Genomic DNA, 22,290 nt, shown 5'->3' on the forward strand with positions numbered 1-22,290 from the left:
TAATGAGCTCATTTGTGATCAGTTAATAGGAGAAAGAGCTCAGTGTAACATGGAGTTGTTCTGGTTTCTTGACATGGGGGTCTGGAATAGCAGAAGTAAAATTTTACCCTTTAGCATGAAAGAAAGTTCTCATTCAGTGCAGGTCTATTTTTAGAGAAGCCCCAGGTGCCTATGGGGGAAGCATACTCCCAGTCTTGCATGACTCTGGGCCCCAGCAGGTTGCACTTCCTCCTGTGACCAGAGCTCCTCCATCACATGTTGAGTTGCCTGTCTGCCTGGTTGTCCAGATGATCTCTGGAGGCCTCAATTATTGTTTTTGTTAATATTCTGGTACAAAGACGCATATGTTTTGAGAGGTTCATTATTATAGTTATTTTTTTCTGTAAACTCTGTTTTTCTTTTTTTAATTAAAATATAGTTAATATACAATATTATATTAGTTTCGGTGTACAACATAGTTATTCAACATTAATACATCTAATAAAGTAAATAAGCTGTTATTTTTAATGGACATTTTTGCAAAATGCATCGTTTTTCAGGAACATGTGTCTTGTGTTACAGTAGAAATCCTGTACTCTGGATTTAGCAGATGCTTAATAAATGCTGGCAGATTACATATAGTTAACTATAGTACAAGAATTTTAGACAATGGTTCCAAGGAATGAGTATGTTGACAATGAACCAAAGTGCAAGAGCTTAGCAAGATCATTTGACTTTTCTAGAATATAAAATCTTTAAGTCATTTTAGTTTGCATGATATACTTGTCACTACTGTTTTAGAGAAACAGAAGCTAAGTCATTTTCAAAGACTGATGAACAATCACCCATTATTTCTTGAAGTTGAATAACAGGAAACTGTACTTGTTTTTCAAACCATTTGGCAACTGTAAGAAGCTGCTGGTCACAAAATGCACGTCCAATAAACTGCAGTCCTATTGGCAACCCTTGGTTGGAGAGGGCCATAGGGACACTCACTGCTGGCAACCCTGAGTAAAAGAAAGAAACCATTGGTTGATTAATTCTCCATTCTAAGAAGCAGAGACCCCTTCTACTTTCCAGTGCTAGTAGATCCATGATAAGGCTTAAAAAACAAAAAAAAGTATATGATATACATGCTTTTGTACCTTCCTTCGTTCACTTAATGATAAATGTTGAAAATCACTGTTATTGGAACATCTTCATTCCTTTTTATACCTGCATCTATTCCATTATGTGGGTTTACCATAATTTATTCAGCCATTTTCTATGGTTCGGCATGTAGGTTGTTTTCTGTGCTTAGCTATTTCACGCTATAGCCTAGTGAATTACTGTGTACATGTTTTCTGATATTCTTGAAAGTTTCTCAACAAAGATGACTGCTTCACCATATTTATCCTTTAATAAATATGTAATTAGATAATGCCAAATTCCCCTCCAAAAAAGCTGTACCATTCTGAACTCCCATTAGCAAGATTTTTTCCTGCACCCTTGCCAATAGACTAAATTGTTGAACTTGTAAATTTTTCCAGTTTGTTAGATGAGAAATAGTAGCTCAGGGTAGTTTTAATTCCATGTTTGAGCAGAGAAAGTATAAAATCTTGGGACATCTTGTTACGTCATAAAATAAGGAAGTTTTCAAAAATTACTGGGGACAGGTCTAAAGGATATATGCAGTTTGAAGGGGCTCCTGTTGACTAAATCTGAGGCAATATGAGCAGCAAAAACAATAATGGTAGTAATTGCTTATACTTCATTGAATTAAAACCAAGAAAGAAAGCTGCTCTTTAGAGAAGACTGCTAATATACAGAGATGGAATGCTATCGTTAGAAAGGTCAGCATTTTGTAATTCTCTAGGTATTAACTCAGGCAGTCAGCATCAATGGATGCTAAAACTGAGTTCAAGTTTATTGGGGACTAGGATATTCACATGGTCTCAAAGTATCACTTCACCAAATGCTTATAACTGATAAAAAGAAAAATGTAACTCTACAAGGAAAACATCTGCGGTTACTTCCTTAACTAAGGGTTCAACTTAGTTTCCAAAAGCAGAGCAAACTAATGTTAATTGTTTCCTGACATCAAGAATATGTAGTATTTCTGTCAAAAATGTTGGACTCAACTCAATCTCAAGGAAACAATCTGACAATTCAGATTATGGAGGGGACATCCTACAGGACAAGTGAACTAGATTTTTCAATAGTCAATGTCACTTAAAAGAAAAATGTTAAAAGGTAGGGGGTTTCTTATCAGAAATAAGCAGGCCAGAAGAAAGCAGCACATTTTTTTTAAGTGCTAAAGAAAAGAACTGTCAAAACAGAATCCTATATATAGCAAAAATAATTTTTAAGAATGAAAAGGAAGAGAGCGAAGAGAATTAGTTGCCATCAGACCTACCCTAAAAAAATGGCTAAAGGAATTTCTTTAAACAGAAAGGATGTGATAAAACAAAAAATCTTGACAGATCAGGGAGAAATAAACACAATAACCAAAAGCACAGGTAAGAACAGAATTTCCATCTCCTCTTGAGTGTTCTATGCTATGTTTGATCATTGCTATTAAGAATTATAATGCAGCCTGATGTGGTTCTAAAAAACAGAGAGCTGAAGGATTTAAAAAAGACACCATAAATGAATGTATATATCAGGAAAAAACAACTTATAAAAGACATTTTTGGTACAATTGATAACTCAACTTTATTAATTTAGAAAATTCAATTATTTAAATTTAAAAGGCAACACTTAAAAGTGGACTACATTTGGCAAATTATTGTACAGTGTTTATGTTAGTTTTCTTAGGTAAGAATAATGGAACTGTGGTTACATAGGAGAATGTCTTTATTCTTAGAAGACTCATGATAAAAATGAAGTGTCATGATGTTGAAACTTAGAAAAGTGTGTGTGTGGAGAAAGAGGGAGAGACAGAGAAAGAGGGAAAGAGAGAAAGAGGAAGGAGAAAGCAAACGAGGCAAAATGTTAACAAGGGTGAATACAGGCAAAGGTCATAGCCGTGTTCGTTATGTGACTTTTCAACTTTTTCATAGGTTTGAAAATTTTTTTAAAGTTTAAAAATACGCTACTAAGTGAACTGATTCTGAAAAAGTGTATGTGTGGTGAATCCGAGTATGGGTGTACCTATGCCCATGCACCACACACACACACATACACACACACACAGACACACTTTTCTAAGCATTCCAGAAGGACGAGCAATTGCCTTTAGGGAATGATCTAGCTAGAATCATTCTAGCTAAGTGAAGACCAGAGTGCCTATTTAAAAATGTAAAGAAAACCTAAACATTCTTGAGGAACCCTCACCTGCCATATTTACAGCCTGTGTAAAAATATCACCCTGGGCACTTCGTGTTCTGTTGTCTTCTTTGATGAACTCCACGTACGGCACTGCCTCACTCAAGGTGGTGGGAGTTAGCAAGACATCCACTCCAGAGTTAAAAACATTCACAAAATCATTAGCAATGAGTCGTCTCACTTTCTGTGCTTTGACGAAGTAATTCTCATAGTTTCTGTGGGAAAAAAAATTGGTGATATTTTAAGGGCTTTTTTTTATTTCTTTGAACAATTCTCATACATGAGGCTTGTTAAAGAATCACTGGATTCTTGGCTTTTATGAGTTAGATTCCTACAACACATAAAAATGAATTTTGTTCAACTGTGATGTCATTAGAAAATTTGGTAGGCCCATAGTTTAATCAATCAGAATTCACTACTAGATGCAATTCTGCATATCTACACTAATAAAAGAGAAACATACAAATTGGTGTCACTCCGCTACACCCACCAGCCAATCAGAGTGACTATGCAAATTAACCCAACAAAGATGGTGATTAATTTGCATATGGCTGAAGACTGAAGATTGAAGAGGCTTGGCTTCTCCGCTGCGGCCGGACCAAAGGCCTGGGTCCCGGGTGCCGGAGGAAAACTGGTGCCAGCAGCCAGGGGAAGGAAGGCCTATTGTGTGAATCTTCATGCAACGGGCTTCTAGTATAATCATAAAACATTAACATTTCCAGGGAACTGTTAAACCAGAACATTCATTTTCAGGTGAGGAAAATCAAGTATAATTATTAAATAACTTCGCAGAGGTTGCAGAGATTGGCAGTGGTAGAGGAAAGTCTAGAACTGGGTTCCTGGAGGCTCAGTTTAATCCTCTTTCTATTATAATGTCTAATTCATCTATAGTATAATAACTAATTATCAGGACACTGAAGTTTTGCAAAATTCTAACATGTCATTAGAATTAGACATTAGAAAACAGGCTCTGCAAACAGGAACCAGGGAAAGTATGCTATGTTTGCAATTTTGTATTTTGTGGATAGGCACAGCCCAGAATGGAAATGTGCAATTCAAGAAAAGATGCTTACTTTACTGAAAAGATTAAGGAATTAGCCAGACATAGGAGTTAGTATAAGTCAATTATGCAAAGAAAGGGAAAAGAAAAGGCTCTTTAAATCCTCCTGAAACTAATGAAGGCTGGCAAAAGTACTTACTATCCTAACTTCAGTTTCCTCACCTGTAAAAATGGATATCACAACTCCAGTCTTACTGCAAACCAAATACAATGAGATAAAAACGTAAAAATCTTTTACCCTAAAAGAATGCTCTAGAACTGTCAGATGTCCTTGCTATCATTTGACCACAGTGTCTATAGAGAAGAATGCAAACATTGCCTGTAACTTATACAACAATCACAGTTGGTGGCTTAAATAATGTATTAACAGCATTCCCAAACCTGAATTTTATAAAAGAACAAATATTTCTGTTCTCTATGAAATTTCTTCCTCCTTTAAATACGTTCAAAAGCAGAACTTCTGCTTCCATCAATGATGCCATATTAAACAACCAGAAAACAAGACAAAAGGAAACTACCATTTTCAGACCTTAGACGACAGGCATTCAGAAGAGGGAGCTCTCAGTGAAGAGAAGCAAGTATGTGAAAAGCTCTTTGATTTTTCCTAGAGCAGTGGTTCTCAACCTTCCTAATCCCGCGACCCTTTAATACAGTTCCTCATGTTGTGGTGACCCCCAATTTCATTGTTACAAATTGAACATAATTAAAGCATAGTGATTAATCACAAGAACAATATGTAATTATATATGTGTTTTCCGATGGTCTTAGGCGACCCCTGTGAAAGGGGTCGCGACCCACAGGTTGAGAACCGCTGCCCTAGAGTAACGCCTGGAGGCAGTTTTCAGGCCTGAGCCCAGAGAGGCAGAACCTGAAAAGAGCTTAAGAGTGGGGAAATGGGGCTCTGGGTTAAAGAGGAAGATGGAAAGTTTGGAGAGGCAGACAGCCACAATTTGCCAGAGCAGAGTATTGGATAGGAATAAGTAGCACTAAGAGCTCAAGGGATTGCTTGAGTGTGGTGAGAACATTTAAGATCTGCTCCCTTACCAACTTTCAAGTATATAATACAGTACTGTTAACTACGGTACATATGATGGACTTTAGATCCCCAGAACTTATTCATCTGATCACTGGAAGTTTGTACCCTTTGGCCAACATCTCCCCATTTCCCCCAGCCCCAACCCCTGGCAACCACAATTCTACTCTGTTTCTATGAGTTTGGCTTTTTCTTATTTATTTATTTATTTATTTATTTATTTATTTATTTATTTATTTATTTTAAAGACTCCACATGTTAGTGAGATGATATCGTATTTATCTTTTTCTTATTTCATTTAGAATAATGCCTTCACAAGATGGTCAATAAACTTATATTGAAGACTATCTAGGTAGGAGTCATAGTAATTTGGAATTCTTTCTTGGAGCAAACAGGTGCATAGTGCAGTGATGGCGAACCTTTTGAGCTCAGTGTGTCAGCATTTTGAAAAACCCTAACTTAACTCTGGTGCCGTGTCACATATAGAAATTTTTTGATATTTGCAACCATAGTAAAACAAAGACATATTTTTGATATTTATTTTATATATTTAAATGCCATTTAACAAAGAAAAATCAACCAAAAAAAATGAGTTTGCGTGTCACCTCTGACACGTGTGTCATAGGTTTGCCATCACTGGCATAGTGGAAGGGAAAACTAAGTTGATTCACTAAATTTTTCTCAAGGGACACCAAAGTAACTACTTAAGGCTCTAACAGCCATAAGCCAATGTGGCACTAACAGTCAGGGGACATTTAATGAGGCCAAAATCCCTCAGGGCTTCCTACTTAGTTTTTACTAATCATTTAACTAAAACTTCCCATTTGTTTGTTTTTGATTAGAAACCTAAAAGTATCATAAATAAGCCTTTAATTGATTTCTAATTAAAATCATAAAGATTTTGCTTCTTTAGCAAATATTTCAACTTATAAGATCTGCTACTACTTTACTGTTGAGTTTTTAAGAATAGGGAAAATTCCTAAACTAATTATCTTACTCTTTTTTTTTTTTGTGCCCAAACAGGGACATGAATTATCTTACTCTTTTAATAAGAAAAAGTTTCCTGAGAGAATTCTTCCTCTCACCACATCATTAAAGCCTTCTCGTCTGGTTGCAGCATACATGGCTTCAGTAGACACATTAATGTCACATCGGTGACCTGAAAACCAAAAAGAGATAAACATTACTTAAGAAGGAAGTTTTGGTTGAAAAACAGACCTAAATTTACATATGTGACCAATAGAAAAATTGTGGATTGTCCTTCCTGGTTTCCCTTCTTTATCTGCCTTGTGAGTGATTGGCCAGTCAGCATTCAAGGAGACAAAAGAAAATAACCAAGAGGAAGACACTATTTGTTCACTTCCTCATTTGTTCGTTCATTGAAATGTTTACTGAGCATCTACCATGTGCTAAGCACTACATTAGATGAACTGAAAATACAAAGATAAGATACTATCTCTTCAAGGTATTCAGTCCAGAAAAGTGAATTGAACACACAGAGATATTAATGATAAATAGTGTAAGTATAATGCTAAATGATTCACTGATTTACTTTTCTAAATCATCAACACTATCTTGGGCAATATACATATATTGCCACTAAAAAGTGAACCTTTCAAATGTTGAGACAACTACCTTAACACAACCATCTTACCATACTCTAGCCCATCAAATCTTGCCATATTCGATGCCACTTCTGATGTACACAATACATGGTAGCAGACAATTGAATAACTGGTGTGAGGCAGAGACACTTCAATTACTTTGGCCCCCTCAGACTCAAACAGCTTAGCAGCTTCGGACCAGAGAGATTGTACTTCACTCGATAATTCTGGTACAAGATATTCCTTATTGGAAAAAGTTAAAAAACAGAATTAGAACATCTGTATTGATGATTTATAAAAATTTGTACTCCAGGACCTTTGACAATACATTAGAAATTTGATTAAATTGCTAGTAGGTAGCCAGAAAGATTAAACTAATTTAAGAGTGTTCATGGCACGACAAGCACAGTTTTAGACAGGAGTGAGCTCTTTAACAATAGTCAAGATTAGCGATTTGGTTGGAGACCTTATAATTGTTAAATGTTTATTATATACCAGGTACCCTGCTAGATGCTTTTCAAAGCTTTTCTACTTTAATGCTTTTAATAATCCCATAATATAGGTGTTTTCAATTTATTAATAAAAAATATAGAGACTAGAGAAGTTAAGTAACTTTACTAATATTACAGAGCAGGTACGTAGAGGATCTAGGATTCTGTACTACGTCTGTTTCTACAACCTGTGCTTTCTCTAGGCCCTTAAAAGAAGGCACAGCTATGACCTTAATTGAAGATTTTAAAGAAAGTAGAATTTCCCTATAGCAGTGGTCTCAACTGGGGGCAAGTTTATCCTCCTCCTGTCAAGCGGGGACACTGGTAATATCTGCAACATTCTTGGTTGTGGGACTGTAGTATGGTGGGGTGCTACCTATAGAAGTAGAGGCAGTGATGCTGCTAAACATCTTACAATACATAGGACAGTCTCCCACAACAAAAAATCATCCAAAAAATTACTGTTGCCCTGACTGGGTGGCTCAGTTAGTTGGAGTGTCATCCTGTACACCAAAGAGGTTGGGAGTTTGATCCCAGTCCAGGCACATACCTAGGTTGTGGGTTAGATTCTGGGCTGGGGCATGTATGGGAGGCAACTGATTAATGTCTCTCTCACATTGATGTTTCTTTGTCTTTCTCACTACCTCCCTTCCTTTCTCTCTAAAATCAATAAACATATCCTTGGGTGAGGATTAAAAAAAAACTACTGCTAAGCTTGAAGGTCAGTAATTCAATATATTTACTTTCATGTATGGATTACTTAATTGCTACCATAATAAATATAGTAGTAATACTAATAATAGTAATGTCAGTGACATTTATTGATCCTTTACTATGCAAAGTATATCTTGCCCTTTACATCAGGGATTAATAAATTAGGCCCATCAGTCAGATGTGACTTGATAACTATTTTTGAAAATAAAGTTTTATTAGAACACAGTCACACTCCTTTGCTTACATACAGTCTATAGCTGCTTTCACACTACTACAGTGGCAGAGTTAAGTAGTTATGACAAACTGCATGGCCCACAAAGCCTAAAATATTTACTAACTGATACTTTATAGAAAAATCTTACAGACCCTTGCTTAACACATTGCAGACGGATCACGAGAATTCTTGCTTCATATTACACAGTGTTTTACAAAGTATCATACTTTAAAAAGATATTAGCTTGTAAGAACATGTAATAAATAACTTCAAAATGCAATGGGTGGGTTTAAAGGTATGCCGGCTCCCGCGGACGGTACTAAATTTAGAACTTCGCTTCTACTCCTCTTCAGAAATGGCCTTTGCTGAGTATGCAGAAGCCACCAAAGAAACATGGAGGTAAACACAGAGATCTCGGAATCGCAAGGATAGAAACCAAGATGGCGGCATAGGTTAACGCCGGAGATTGCTGCCTCGAACAACCACTTCAGAAAAACAACTAAAGACGGAACGGACATTATCCAGAACCACAGGACGGCTGGCTGAATGGAAATTCTACAACTAGGAGGAAAGAGAATATCATACCCAGACTCAGAGGAGGCGCAGTGCTGAAGTGAAATACTCAGGTGCGGAGTGTGCGCGAGCAGGCTGGCGGCGGAGGGCGCGGTTGTTGTTTTCAATCGGGAGGGAGTTTCAGACTCTCTGAGCTCCAGATCCCGGCGAGTCTCTAGGGACCCAGACTCAAACAGGAGAAGCGGGACTGTCTGGCTTCAGTCAGAACTCAAAGGCAGCTTTCTCTCCGAGGTTTGCAGCGGTAGCTGGGACTCGGTGAGGCAGAGCCCCTAGGCACGGAACTGAGAGCAGCCATAACTGCTCGCTCCTGCCCGCCCTGTAGATCCCCAGGGACCCGCCCCGCCCAAGCCCTGCACAGAGCCATTTGCCGGATAGCCTCAGGCAAACGCTAGATTAGCACCGCCCTAGAGATCCAGCACAGAAGCTCTCCCACTGCAGACACAGCGGGCTCTCATAGCCAGTTAGCCTGGAGGTCAAATCACCCCCGGTATTGCCAACAACAATCAAGGCTTAACTACAACAAGACTGAGCACAAAGACCACTAGGGGGTGTACCAAGAAAGCATAAAAAATGCGGAGACAAAGAAACAGGACAAAACTGTCAATGGAGGATATTGAGTTCAGAACCACACTTTTAAGGTCTCTCAAGAACTGTCTAGAAGCCGCCGATAAATGTAGTGAGATCCTCAAGAAATCTAATGAGACCCTCGATGTTATGATAAAAAACCAGCTAGAAATTAAGCATACACGGACTGAAATAACGAATACTATACAGACTCCCAACAGCAGACAAGAGGATCCCAAGAATCAAGGCAAAGATTTGAAATGCGAAGAAGCAAAAAACACCCAACCAGAAAAGCAAAATGAAAAAAGAATCCGAAAATACGAAGAAAGTGTAAGGAGCCTCTGGGACAGCTTCAAGCATACCAACATCAGAATTATGGGGGTGCCAGAAGATGAGAGAGACCAAGATATTGAAAACCTATTTGAAGAAATAATGACAGAAAACTTCCCCCACCTGGTGAAAGAAATAGACTTACAGGTCCAGGAAGCGCAGAGAACCCCAAACAAAAGGAATCCAAAGAGGACCACACCAAGACACATCATAATTAAAATGCCAAGAGCAAAAGACAAAGAGAGAATCTTAAAAGCAGCAAGAGAAAGAAACTCAGTTACCTACAAGGGAGTACCCATACGACTGTCAGCTGATTTCTCAACAGAAACTTTGCAGGCCAGAAGGGAATGGCAAGAAATATTCAAAGTGATGAATACCAAGAACCTACAACCAAGGTTACTTTATCCAGCAAAGCTATCATTCAGAACTGAAGGTCAGATAAAGAGCTTCACAGATAAGGAAAAGCTAAAGGAGTTCATCACCACCAAACCAGTATGATATGAAATGCTGAAAGGTATCCTTTAAGAAGAGGAAGAAAAAGAAAAAGGGAAAGATACAAATTATGAACAACAAACATGCATCTATCAACAAGTGAATCTAAGAATCAAGTGAATAATCTGGTGAACATGATAGAATCAGGGACATAGAAAGGGAATGGACTGACTATTCTTGGGGGGGAAAGGGGTGTGGTAGATGCGGGAAGAGACTGGACAAAAATCGTGCACCTATGGATGAGGACAGTGGGTGGGGAATGAGGGTGGAGGGTGGGGCGGGAACTGGGAGGAGGGGAGTTATGGGGGGAAAAAAGAGGAACAAATGTAATAATCTGAACAATAAAGATTTAATTAAAAAAAATGCAATGGGTATTTAATTTTAAAGCATGCCTTTAACATTATATAAAACGTTTTTTGTACTCATTCAATAGAAACTTACCTGGCCACTGGTCTGCAATGTGTTAACATGATTATCTAATTCTTTTTATTGAGGTTTAATAGTTTACAACATAATATTACATTAATTTCAGGTGTACATCATGATTTGATATTTAAGAAATGTATTAAGAAATGATCACCACAATAGGTCTAGTTATCATCTGTCACCATAGTTTTTTTTGCTTGTGATTAGAACTTTAAAGATCTACTCTCTTAGCAACTTTCAAACATGCTATATAGTATTATTAACTACTAGAGGCCTGATGTAAGAAATTCGTGCAAGAGTAGGCCTTCTTTCTCCTGGCTGCCGGCACTAGCTTCTCTCTGGCACCCGGTTCCCAGGCTTCCCTCTGGCCGCTGGCAGGCACCTGGGACCCAGGCTTCCCTCACAGCCCCAGCCCCAGCTTCATCTGGTCTAATTAGCATATTATGCGTTTATTATTATAGATAGTCACCATGCTCTGTATTATATCCCTATGATGATTATCTAATTCAAACTTCACCATTCTCTGAAATCATAGTTATTATCCCCATTTCACAGATTGGGAAATTGAGCTTAGAGAGATTAAACCATGTGTGCTCAGGTTATACATCTAATCTAATAAAAGACAAAAAGGGTAATTGACCATACTTCCGCTACACTTCCCATTGGCTAATCAGGGTGATATGCAAATTAACTGCCAGCAAAGATGGTGGCCGGTGGCCGGCAGCCATGCAGTTGAAGCGAGCATGAGGCTTGCTTGCTCCAGTGATGGAGGAAGCCAAGGTTCCCTACCTGCCGCGGCCCGGCTCTGAGCTCCGAAAGCAACAGAGTTTCAATTATAGAAGCTAAACAAACCCCAGATACCTGCTTTCAGCTGGCCGTGGCTTCAGAGCTGGAGCTGGCTCTCAGCTCCAGTGACTGCAACAATGTTTCAATTATATAAGGTAAATAAATCCCAGAATAAAAAAAAAAAAAAAAGGAGAGGATGGGAGCTTCAGCCGCCAGCCAGCCTGAAAACAGCCCTCAGCCCCTCACCCAGACTGGCCAGGCACCCCAGTGGGGACCCCAACCTTAAAGGGGGTGTGGCCAGCCTGAAAACAGCCATCATCCCCTCATCCAGGCTGGCCAGGCACCCAAGCAGGACCCCCACCCTGATCCGGGACACCCTTCAAGTCAAACCAGCCGGCCCTCACCCATGCACCAGGCCTCTATCCTATATAGTAAAGGGGTAGTATGCAAACTGACCCTAACAGCAGAAAGACTGGGAATGACTGGTCACTATGACGCATACTGACCACCAGGGGGCAGACGCTCAATGCAGGAGCTGCCCTCTGGTGGTCAGTGCGCTCCCACATGGGGGAGCTCTGCTCAGCCACAAGCCAGGCTGATGGCTGCCAGTACAGCGGTGGTGGTGGGAGCCTCTTCCGCCTCCTCAGCAGTGCTAAGGATGTCCGACTGCAGCTTAGGCCTACTCCCGCTGACAAGTGGACATCCCTCGAGGGCTGCCAGGCTGCCAGAGGGATGTCTGACTGCCAGCTTAGGCCCAATCCCCCGAGGGGTCCCAGACTGCGAGAGAGCACAGGCCGGGCTGAGGGGACCGCCCCCCTCCCCGAGTGCATAAATTTTTGTGCACCGGGCCTCTAGTCTATAATAATAAAAGGGTAATATACTAATTGGACCAGATGTTTTCCGTACATCATTCCGGACGTCCTTCCTAATGAAGCCAGGGCTGGAGGGAAGCCAGCCTGGTCCCGGGTGCCTGCGGGTAGCCTGAGGGAAGCCAGCCCGGGTCCCAGATGTGTGCAGGTGGCCAGAAGAGGGAAGCAAGCTGGTGTCCTGGGTGCCTGTGAGCGGCTGGAGGAGGGAAGCAGCCCGGGTCCTGGGTGCCTGCTGGTGACCAGAGGAGGGAAGCCAGGGTCCTGGGTGCCAGAGGGAAGCCAGTGCTGGCAACCAGGGGAAGGAAGGCCTACTCTTGCACGAATTTTCATGTATCAGGCCTCTAGTAGCTAATAAAAGGAAGAGCAAGGATTCAAACCTAACCAATCTGTTTCCCAAATCTGTGCTGTGTATGTGACATGGCAGTATTTCTGTAAAGTAATGAAAGGGAAGAATTACCTTGGGAATTCCTATACATAGTTTGCTTACATCTGTCAAACTGGGAAGTATAAATGATTTAACAGGATCTTGTACTGTGGTCGAATCTTTGCAGTCATGCCCAGCCAGTACACCTGTAAAGAAAAATACTTGGAAGTGACAGACATCATTGTTTTACAGTGAAATTGTAACATTTTCAAACTACATGGAATCATATAAATACCCAACACAGTTGCTGCATCATCCACGCATCTGGTTAAGATTCCTGGCACATCCATTGAATTCACCAGGGGAATGAGACCGTGACGGGAAACTAAGCCATAGCTTGGTTTTAAACCAACAACTCCACAGTGGGCAGCAGGATTTCTGGTTGATCCTCCTGTATCTGATCCTAAAGCCCTGGAATTTAAATGGAATTCTCTTTAGAAGAATGACATATCTCTATTTACATTTGGAATCTACCTTTTAAAATGTATATTTTAAAACTGTATTTCCTGCTGATCATATAAAAGTAAAACATGCTTATCTCAGAGAATTATTAAAGTATAGAAAAAGATAAGAGGTAACAAAATATTCCACCATCCTAAGGCAAACACTGTTAATATGTGGCATATTCAAGTCTTTTTAAAAATGCATTTCTCTTTCATACTTCAGGTTATTCTATAATCATAAGTTTCTATCTCTTTTTTGCTAATCATGAGCCTTTTATTAGATCATTAAAATTACTGTATAATACTGTATGTATAATACTCTATCATCTCAGTTGGCAATTCCCAATATTTTAAAGCACATTCTCTTATCAATATACATACAAATCTTATACCTTCCTTTAATGGAGATCTTACAGTATGCTTTTAACAACTGAATACTCCTCAGAAATTCAGATACAGCCCATCTACTACCCCATTTAGAATTATGGGTAGAAATGTATTTTAATTTATTTAAACATTATGTTGTTGCCAACTAGAATAACAACTGCATCATAAATTACTTTGTAATAAACTCCTTTAAACATAAACCTTTGCCCATATATCTGATTATTTTTTAAGTTAGCTTCTAAGAAATAGAGTTAATGGGCCAAAGAGTCTGCCTGTTATTATAAGTTCTTAATATATACAGTCAAATTACTCATTAGAAAAGTTGTACCAATTTATATTCTCAATTGCAGTGAATCAAATTGTGTTTAATGTTTCATTGTTCCACTGAGTACTAACAGTTCTTAAAATATGGTTAAAGTGATAACCAAAAAGCTCTGTAAATGTATATTTTAAAATAATTTTTCACATTTATTTGTGTTTGTATTACCCAACTATGAAGTGTCTACTCATTGTTTTGCCCAGTTACCCATAGAGAATATGCTTTTCTTATTAAGCAACAAAAACTCCCACAAAAACTAACTTTGAGGACATAATACTAGGTAAAATAAGTCATCACAAAAACCTGCATAATTTCACTTACATGTGATACTTAGAGTAGTCAAATTCATAGAGACAGAAAGGAGAAGAATGGTTGGCAGCGACTGGGGGACAGGCAAATGGTGAGCTGTTGTATAATGGGTACGAAGTTTCAGTTTTGCAAGTGAAAAAAGTTCTGGAGATTGGTTGCACAACAATGTGAATGTATTTAACACTACTGAACTGCACAAAAATGGTTATTAAGATGGTAAATTTTATGTTATATATATTTTACAATCAAAAATTAAAAACATTTAAAAACTGTTTCAGAAAAACAGTTTTTCTAATTAGAAAAGTGTACATGGCTACTGGAAAAATTAAAATATCCTACTGTATGATGTACATAGAGTAAAATTTCTCTTATAATCACCCTGATAAAAATCTAGTTATCAATTTTAATATACATTCATCCAGACACTTCCATGCAACTAACATACATATATACATATATAATTATTACTTTTAATAAAACTAAGGTCATACTATACATGTCTTTCCATGTCACCAGGGCTCTAGCTCATTCTTTTTCATGGTGTATAGTATTCCAAGATCATCTCATTTTAAAAACTATCATAGAAAGAATGAATCAAAAGGTGGGGGGCTGGGGGGGATAAAGCAGAACACTTGACATTTTGGGACCCATTCAATCTGGAGTTAGTTTGGGTCTGTGCTTCTCTTGACTACACCCAGAGTGAGGCTTTGGATTAAACAAGGCTCCTACCAGTCACATGGCTCTTGTGTTCTACGGAAAATGCAAATTAGATGCCTTTCTTACCAAGTCCATTTGAGTCACAAAATCAGACTGTTGCTTTCCCAATTTCTAAAACGATACATTTTCTTATTAGGATTCACTGACAGCTATGTAAAGTAAAACTTGCATTTCCATAGGAAATATGTGTCAAAATGCCATCTTCTCAAAGCTCATTCAGAAAGATGAACACTGAATGGGGATGAGGATAGGAAAGAGCACCTAATCTGGCAGGCCTAACTTATCAGAACTCTCATTAATATTAATGCAGTGCTATAAAATTTCACAGAGATAAAATGAAATGGTTTTACTTGTTAACAAGATTCCAGGGAAACTAAAAAAAAAATCTGTAGAGTCTAATAAATCCTTATAGCTCTAAAAATATAATTTATTGCTTGCAATGTCCCTGAAAGAGCTTACAGTGGATAATTAAGGAAAGAGAACTATAATAACAGCAATATTTATTTACTCTTCCTTAGATGGTTAGGAAATGCTTTACAAATGGGACTTAAGAGATAAAGCATGATTGATGCTTTCCAAATACAAAGTGTGACAGTTGAACAAATCAGCTCCCTACAAACTTGAAAAACCTTTACTTACTGATATATATTTTTAGTTGCTGATTGATAAAAACACATTTAAATATTCCATTGGTATATATTAGGAGCATTTTTTTCTTTCCTTTTTGGGGGGGCAAAAGTCAGAATTAGGTGAAGGATAAACCATAGTTAACAATTTAGCTCAGCAGCACTCAGCTAAAGCCACAGTATGTTAGTACTTAAATATCTGTACAATCAGTAACCAGATACCCAAATAAATTATTTAGAAAATGAAATTCAATGAAGTCCATTTATGCTAACTGGTTTATTCTGCAAGATCCATAAACTCATGTTTTTAAGAGAACCAGATACTATACAGGAAGACTTTAAATGTTATATTATTATTATTTTTTTTAATCCTCATCTGAGGGGTAAGGATATTTTTTCCATTGATTTTAAAGAGAGTGGAAGGAAGAGGGAAGAGGGTGAGAGAGAGGAGAGAGAGACACATCGATTGCTTCCTACATGCGTCTCAACTGGTGGTGGGGATCAAACCTGAAACCCAGGTATATGCCCTTGACCGGGAATTGAATCTGAGACACTCCGGTGCACATGCTGATGCTCTAACCACTGACCAATGCTGGCCAAGGCTAAATGTTATCTTAAAGTTAAATGTATAAAATGCACGTAAGTGTACTGTATAGTTACATGTATTAATAAGATATAATTTTGATATACCTCTGGACACAAATAGCTCACTAAAAAGGAATAAAAATACTGAGGTATTGCCCAATTGGTATGGTTCAATGGTTGATAGTCAACCTATGAACCAGGAAGTCACAGTTTGATTCCTGGGCAGGACACGTGCCAGGGCTGAGGGCTCGATCCCCAGTAGGGGGTGCAGGAGACAGTCAATCAATGATTCTCAACATTGATGTTTCTATTGTTCTTCCTCTCCCTTCCTCTCTGAAATCAATAAAATATGTGTGTGTGTGTGTGTGTGTGTGTGTATATATATATATGAAATACCAAAGTATGAACTTGCCTATTGTTGGATTTTGCCTATAATTTATGACTATTTGTACCAGGTTAGGTTTTAAAGTACAGATAGAAAAAACATCTTACGCAAAGCATGTGAACGCTGATACGGCGGCTGCACTCCCTCCGGAGCTTCCTCCAGTTATAAGCCAATTTGTCTCCTCGTTCTCACCATGGGGTTTCTGCTTCCTCTTTTCTCTGTACTGTTTTGAATAACTCCAGGGGTTTTTAACTGGTCCGAATATACCATCTGTGCTACCAGATCTGAGATGAAGAAGTGAAGAAAGATATCTAATAAAACTTTCATTTTATGTGAAAATTTCATCTTCTGATTATTATTTGCTTCCGACACTGTATAATCCACTGTAAACTGAATTGGAAAAGATAGGAAGCCTGCTTAGATGTAGTTTTATTCAAATAGATAGTTGAGGAGTGGAGAATAGAAAGTAAGAGCATTTGTGATAGAAAGTAGAGAAAACTAGTCTACTAAGAAATGAAGATTTATATCCCAGTTGATAATCTAATTCAGTTTAAGATGATTTCCCTTGTAAATTAAGGTCTTCTGGTTGTAGTGTCACAAACATTCAAACGGTTAACACAAAGTCTTTTAAAGGAATCCCTCTTTTAATCAGAAGTTTTAAGAAAAGCATTATAAGTAGAATACTAGTAACTTATTTTTTTAAAATTTTGAAATAATTTCAATCATACAGAAAAATTATAAAAATAAAAATAGCATGAAAAGCACTTTACACCCTTTACCCAGATTCACCTACTGTTAACATCTGACCTTATTTATTTTATCATTTGTATGCTCTGTGTATGTGTGTCCATACACTTTTTTTTCTGACCCATTTAAGGGTAAATTATATTGCTATGGCCCTTTAGTCCTAAATACTTTAGTATGTACTCAGTATGTATTTCCGAAGATTAGGGCATTCTCTCATATAGTCACTAGGGGCCCGGTGCACGAAATTCGTGCAAGGAGCTCGGCCTTGCAGCCCGGGCTTCGTCTGGAAGGTCATCCAGAGGGTCGTTCTGCTGTTTGGTCTAATTTGCATTTTAGCTCTTTATTATATAGGACAGTACAGTTATCAATATCAGTAAATTTAACATTAATATGCTTTTATCTAATTTAATGTATATAATCCACTTTTGTCAGCTGATCCAATAATGTCCTTTATAGCATTTTACGCCCTCCCAGTACAGAAGCAGATCTAGAGGCAGGTACTACAGTTAGTTATCATTGTCTCTTAAGCCTCTTTTTTTTTTTTTTTACTTTTTAAATCATTCACTAGCCAATGAACATTGAGTTTTTTCCAGTTTTTGGCAATTTGAATAAAGTCACAATAAATATTGTACTGAAAGGCCAAAGACAGTGCTTTTGTGTAAACATAAGTCTTCACCTCTTGACTGAGATTGTTGGGTCATATGGTCAGTGTGTTTAATTTTATAATACACTGCCAAACTATTTTCTAAAACGGTGACACCATTTTGAATTCCCTACCAGCAATGTATGAGAAATCCAATTGTTCTTTACCCTTGTCAGCACTTGATATTCTCATTTTCATTTTTTAAGCCATTCTAATAGGTATAAGTATCTCACTGTGTTTTTTATTTGCATTTCCTTAACATGATGCATTTCTTATGTGTTTATTTGCCAACTGTATATCTTCTTTAATGAAATGTCTGCTTACATCTTTTACCCATTACAAGAAAAACTGAGTTGTTTTCTTAGTGCGTTGGGAAAGGGTCTATATATACTGGATGCATGTTCTTTCTCAGACATATGTAATGCAAGTATTTTCTTTCAGTCTGTAGTTGTTTTTCATTTTTAAACAGTATATTTCCAAGTACAGAACTTACTAATTTTAATGAAGTCCAAACCATCAATTTTTTATTTTATAAACTAGGGGCCCGGTGCACGAAATTCGTGCACTGGGTGTGTGTGTGTGTGTGTGTGTGTGTGTGTGTGTGTGTGGGGAGGGGAGTGTCCCTCAGCCCAGCCTGCCCCCTCTCACATACTGGGAGCCCTCAGGCGTTGACCCCCATCACCCTCCAATCGCAGGATCGGCCCCTTGCCCAGGCCTGACACCTCCGCCAGAGGTGTCAGGTTTGGACAGGGGACCCCCATCTCCCCCTGATCACTGGCTCTGGCCCCCGCCCAGGCCTGAGGCCTCTGGCCCAGGAATCATGCCTGGGCATGGGACCCCCATCTCCCTCTGATCGCTTGCTCCACCCCCTGCCCAAGCCTGACGCCTCTGACCCAGGCTTCAGGCCTGGGCAAGGGGACCATCATATCCCCCCAATCCCCGGCTCCGCCCCCCACCCAGGCCTGATGCCTCGGCCAGAGGAGTTGACCCTCATCACCCTCCGATCACCAATCACCGGATCGGCCCCTTGACCAGGCCTGAGGCCTCTGGCAGAGGTGTCAGGCCTGGGCAGGGGACCCCCAGCTCCCCGCGGTTGCAGGCTCTGCCCCTGCCCAAACCTAACACCTCTGGCCTAGGCGTTCGTCCCGGGCAGCGGGGACCCGCAGCTGCAGCGGCCCCGCGATCGTGGGCTCCGCTTTAGGCCCAGGCAAGGGACCCCTAGCTCCTGGGACTGCCAGCTTCGACCGTGCCCAGCTCCCATTGCTGGCTCCACCCCTACTTCCTGCTATCACTGGCCAGGGCGGCAAAGGCACCTGATTTTCCGATCATGGCTGGGGGGCAGGGCAAAGGCGGCCCCAGGGCCGCCTTTGCCCTGCCCCCCAGCTCTTAGCTCCCCCCTGGGTTTCCGATCACTGTCAGTGGCAGGGGGCTTCTTCCTGCTTTCCCTTTCCCCTCCCTGCATTGTGCCTACATATGCAAATTAACTGCCATCTTGTTGGCAGTTAACTGCCAATCTTAGTTGGCAGTTAACTGCCAATCATAGTTGGCAGTTAATTTGCATATAGCCCTGATTAGCCAATGAAAAGGGTATCATCGTACGCCAATTACCATTTTTCTCTTTTATTAGATAGGAAATTGTACTTTATGTGTCCTCAAAAATTTCTGGCTAACTCAAGGTCATAAAGATTTTCTCCTACATTTTCTTCTTTAAGTTTTGGGTTTTATGTTCTTTAACTTCTTTTAATCTAGAACATTTTCACAGCCTTCCTATGCTTTTTAGATAATGACACTTAATAGAATGTTTCTAATTTCAGATTTGTCTTTTGTTTCCTTATTATTACTTTAGGATAGGAAAGTTGCATAAATGATGGTGTGTTCCTCTTAGGGAATCACAGCTGGAGGTACATGATGTTCACTTCACCCTCATTGATATTCATTTTGATCAGCTATTCAAGGCAATGCCTAATAACCTATGCTTGAGTTTAGTCCCATGGATTAATCTATTCAATATGTATTTACTAAATGCCAAAACAATGAAAAGACAAGTCAGAGATTGGAGAAAATATTTTCAAATCACCTGTATGATAATGGGTTTGAATCCAGACTATATGAAAGAACTCTTACAACTCAATAAGATAAACAACCCAACTAAAAAAAAAAAAAAAAAGGTGGGAGGCAAAAGATTTGAATAGATTCTTCAACAAAGAAGATATATGGGTGGCAAACCACGTAATATTTAACATTGGTCATCAGGGAAATGCAAACTAAAACTAAAATGAGATATGATGATATATGTATTAGACAGTAGAGCAAAATCTCACAAAGGGAATGAGAAACTGGCATTAGAATCCTCAAAAAATCACCTCAATAATTTTAGGGAGCTACATAATGAAATTAAAGACAGATGGAAGAAATACGAGAGAAGAGAATTTCAATTTTACTTACCCCATAGCAAATTCATCTAAGTTTGTTTTTCCCATTAGTAAAGCTCCCTGATCCAACAGCTTCTGAACTACTGTGGCATTATAAGGTGGTACATAACCTGAAAAAAATTCACCAATTTTTATTACAGGAAAAAACAACAACAACAGTGAACGTATAAAACATATTAAAGAAACAAGATTTTAAACTGCAATTAAGCAATTTGTATTGACATGTGTTAATTATTCTTAATTTGACTAGTAGGTTGTACTTTATTCCTAAAGTTAATTTTTTCTATTGCTGAATGCTATATGTTTTCCAAAGACAGTCTATATTCACGATTTTTATAACATAAAAATACCTACTTTAACAGTCCTGCAAAATATTGAATGACAAAGGTGTACCTAATTCATTTGACACTAATCACAAATCATATTTTTGATTGACTTTTTCTTCTCAGATGATGCCATATCACAGTGGTTTTTATCCATTTCCAGTCAGAAATAGATTTTTATTGTTAATTAAAATTCTCTCCATGTAGTGTATATTCAAAAACAATTAACAACAATCCACCTATCAGAGGAACCTATGCACATACCTCAGAATATTACTTTTAGTATACAGTACTCTCAATAACCTTTTCCCATTTCATGTTCTTTCTAGGATCCAAGTATACTGATAAACGTGATTCCTTTTTGACTTACTAAACTGTAAAGAATAAAACTAAACATAATACTCAAATAAATATAATAATAAAAGCATAATATGCTAATTTATGAACAACCTTCTGGATGTCATTTCGGACGTCCTTCCGGATGAAGCCACGGCAGCGGGGGCCAAGGCAGAGGTGGTTAAGGGCGATCAGGCAGGCAGGTGAGCAGTTAGGGGCAATCAGGCAGGCAGGCAGAGTGGTTAGGGGCGATCAGGCAGACAGGCGAATGATTAGGGGTGATCAGACAGGCAGGCGAGTGGTTAGGGGCAAACAGACAGGCAGGCAGGCGAGTGTTTAGGAGCAATCAGGCAGTCAGGCAGAGGGTTTAGGGGCGATCAGGCAGGCAGGCAGAGGGGTTAGGGGTGATCAGGCAGGCAGGCAGGCAGGCCAGCAGTTAGGAGCCAGCTGTCCCTGGATTGTGAGAGGGATGTCTGACTGCCCTGTGGGATCGGGCCTAAACCAGCAGTCAGACATTCCCCGAGGGGTCCCGGATTGTAAGAGGGTACAGGCTGAGGGACTTCCCCCTCCTCCGTGCACAAATTTCATGCACCGGGCCTCTAGTAATGATATTAAGAGGTACAGGAGTCAAAAAATAAAAAATAACAGGACTGCTCTAACCGGTTTGGCTCAGTGGATAGAGCGTCGGCCTGCGGACTGAAAGGTCCCAGGTTTGATTCTGGTCAGGGGCATGTACCTTGGTTGAAGGCACATCCCCAGTAGGGGGTATGCAGGAGGCAGCTGATCGATGTTTCTCATCAATGTTTCTAACTCTCTATCCCTCTCCCTTCCTCTCTGTAAAAAGTCAATTAAAAAAAAAAAATATATATATATACTAATAAAAGGGTACTATGTTAATTAGACTGGGAGACCTTCCAGGAGACCTTCTGGACAAAGCCATGGTGGTGGGGCCGAGGTAGAGGCGGTTAGGGGCCAAGAGGGGAGGGCAGTTGTGGGTGATCAGGCCAGCCGGGGGGGGGGGGTGTGGCAGTTGGAGGTTAGCAGGCCAGCGGGGGGGAGGGGGGGGAGGGTGCAGGTGGGGGTGAGCAGGCCAGCAGGCAGAGTGGTTAGGGGCAATCAGGCAGGCAGGCGAGCGGTTAGGAGCCAGCAGTCCCAGACTGCGAAAGGGATGTC

The 22,290-nt window shown here is 39.5% G+C and overlaps 1 protein-coding gene across 3 annotated transcripts in view; it reads right to left on the reverse strand.

Annotated features, from left to right (window-relative positions):
• Nucleotides 1-347: 347 nt before the first annotated feature.
• QRSL1 (glutaminyl-tRNA amidotransferase subunit QRSL1) overlaps nucleotides 348-22,290 on the reverse strand; it is a 29,988-nt gene continuing 8,045 nt past the window's right edge. The window contains exons 4-12 of one of the 3 annotated variants that reach the window (XR_009453447.1): nucleotides 20,472-20,568; nucleotides 16,744-16,920; nucleotides 13,101-13,276; nucleotides 12,899-13,011; nucleotides 7,033-7,225; nucleotides 6,420-6,537; nucleotides 3,295-3,500; nucleotides 1,125-2,580; nucleotides 851-986 (exon numbers count right to left, since the gene is read on the reverse strand). Coding sequence is in view for 2 of the 3 variants with exons in the window: in XM_059700813.1 (XP_059556796.1) it covers nucleotides 769-986; nucleotides 3,295-3,500; nucleotides 6,420-6,537; nucleotides 7,033-7,225; nucleotides 12,899-13,011; nucleotides 13,101-13,276; nucleotides 16,744-16,920; nucleotides 20,472-20,568 (1,298 nt within the window). In the remaining variant the exon portion in view is untranslated. Of the gene's footprint in view, nucleotides 987-1,124; nucleotides 2,581-3,294; nucleotides 3,501-6,419; nucleotides 6,538-7,032; nucleotides 7,226-12,898; nucleotides 13,012-13,100; nucleotides 13,277-16,743; nucleotides 16,921-20,471; nucleotides 20,569-22,290 lie in introns of all 3 variants that reach the window. The other 2 variants (XM_059700813.1, XM_059700814.1) reach the window with 2 other exon arrangements.

This window comes from Myotis daubentonii, chromosome 6 (genome assembly GCF_963259705.1).
Source record: "Myotis daubentonii chromosome 6, mMyoDau2.1, whole genome shotgun sequence".
Lineage (NCBI taxonomy): Eukaryota > Metazoa > Chordata > Mammalia > Chiroptera > Vespertilionidae > Myotis > Myotis daubentonii.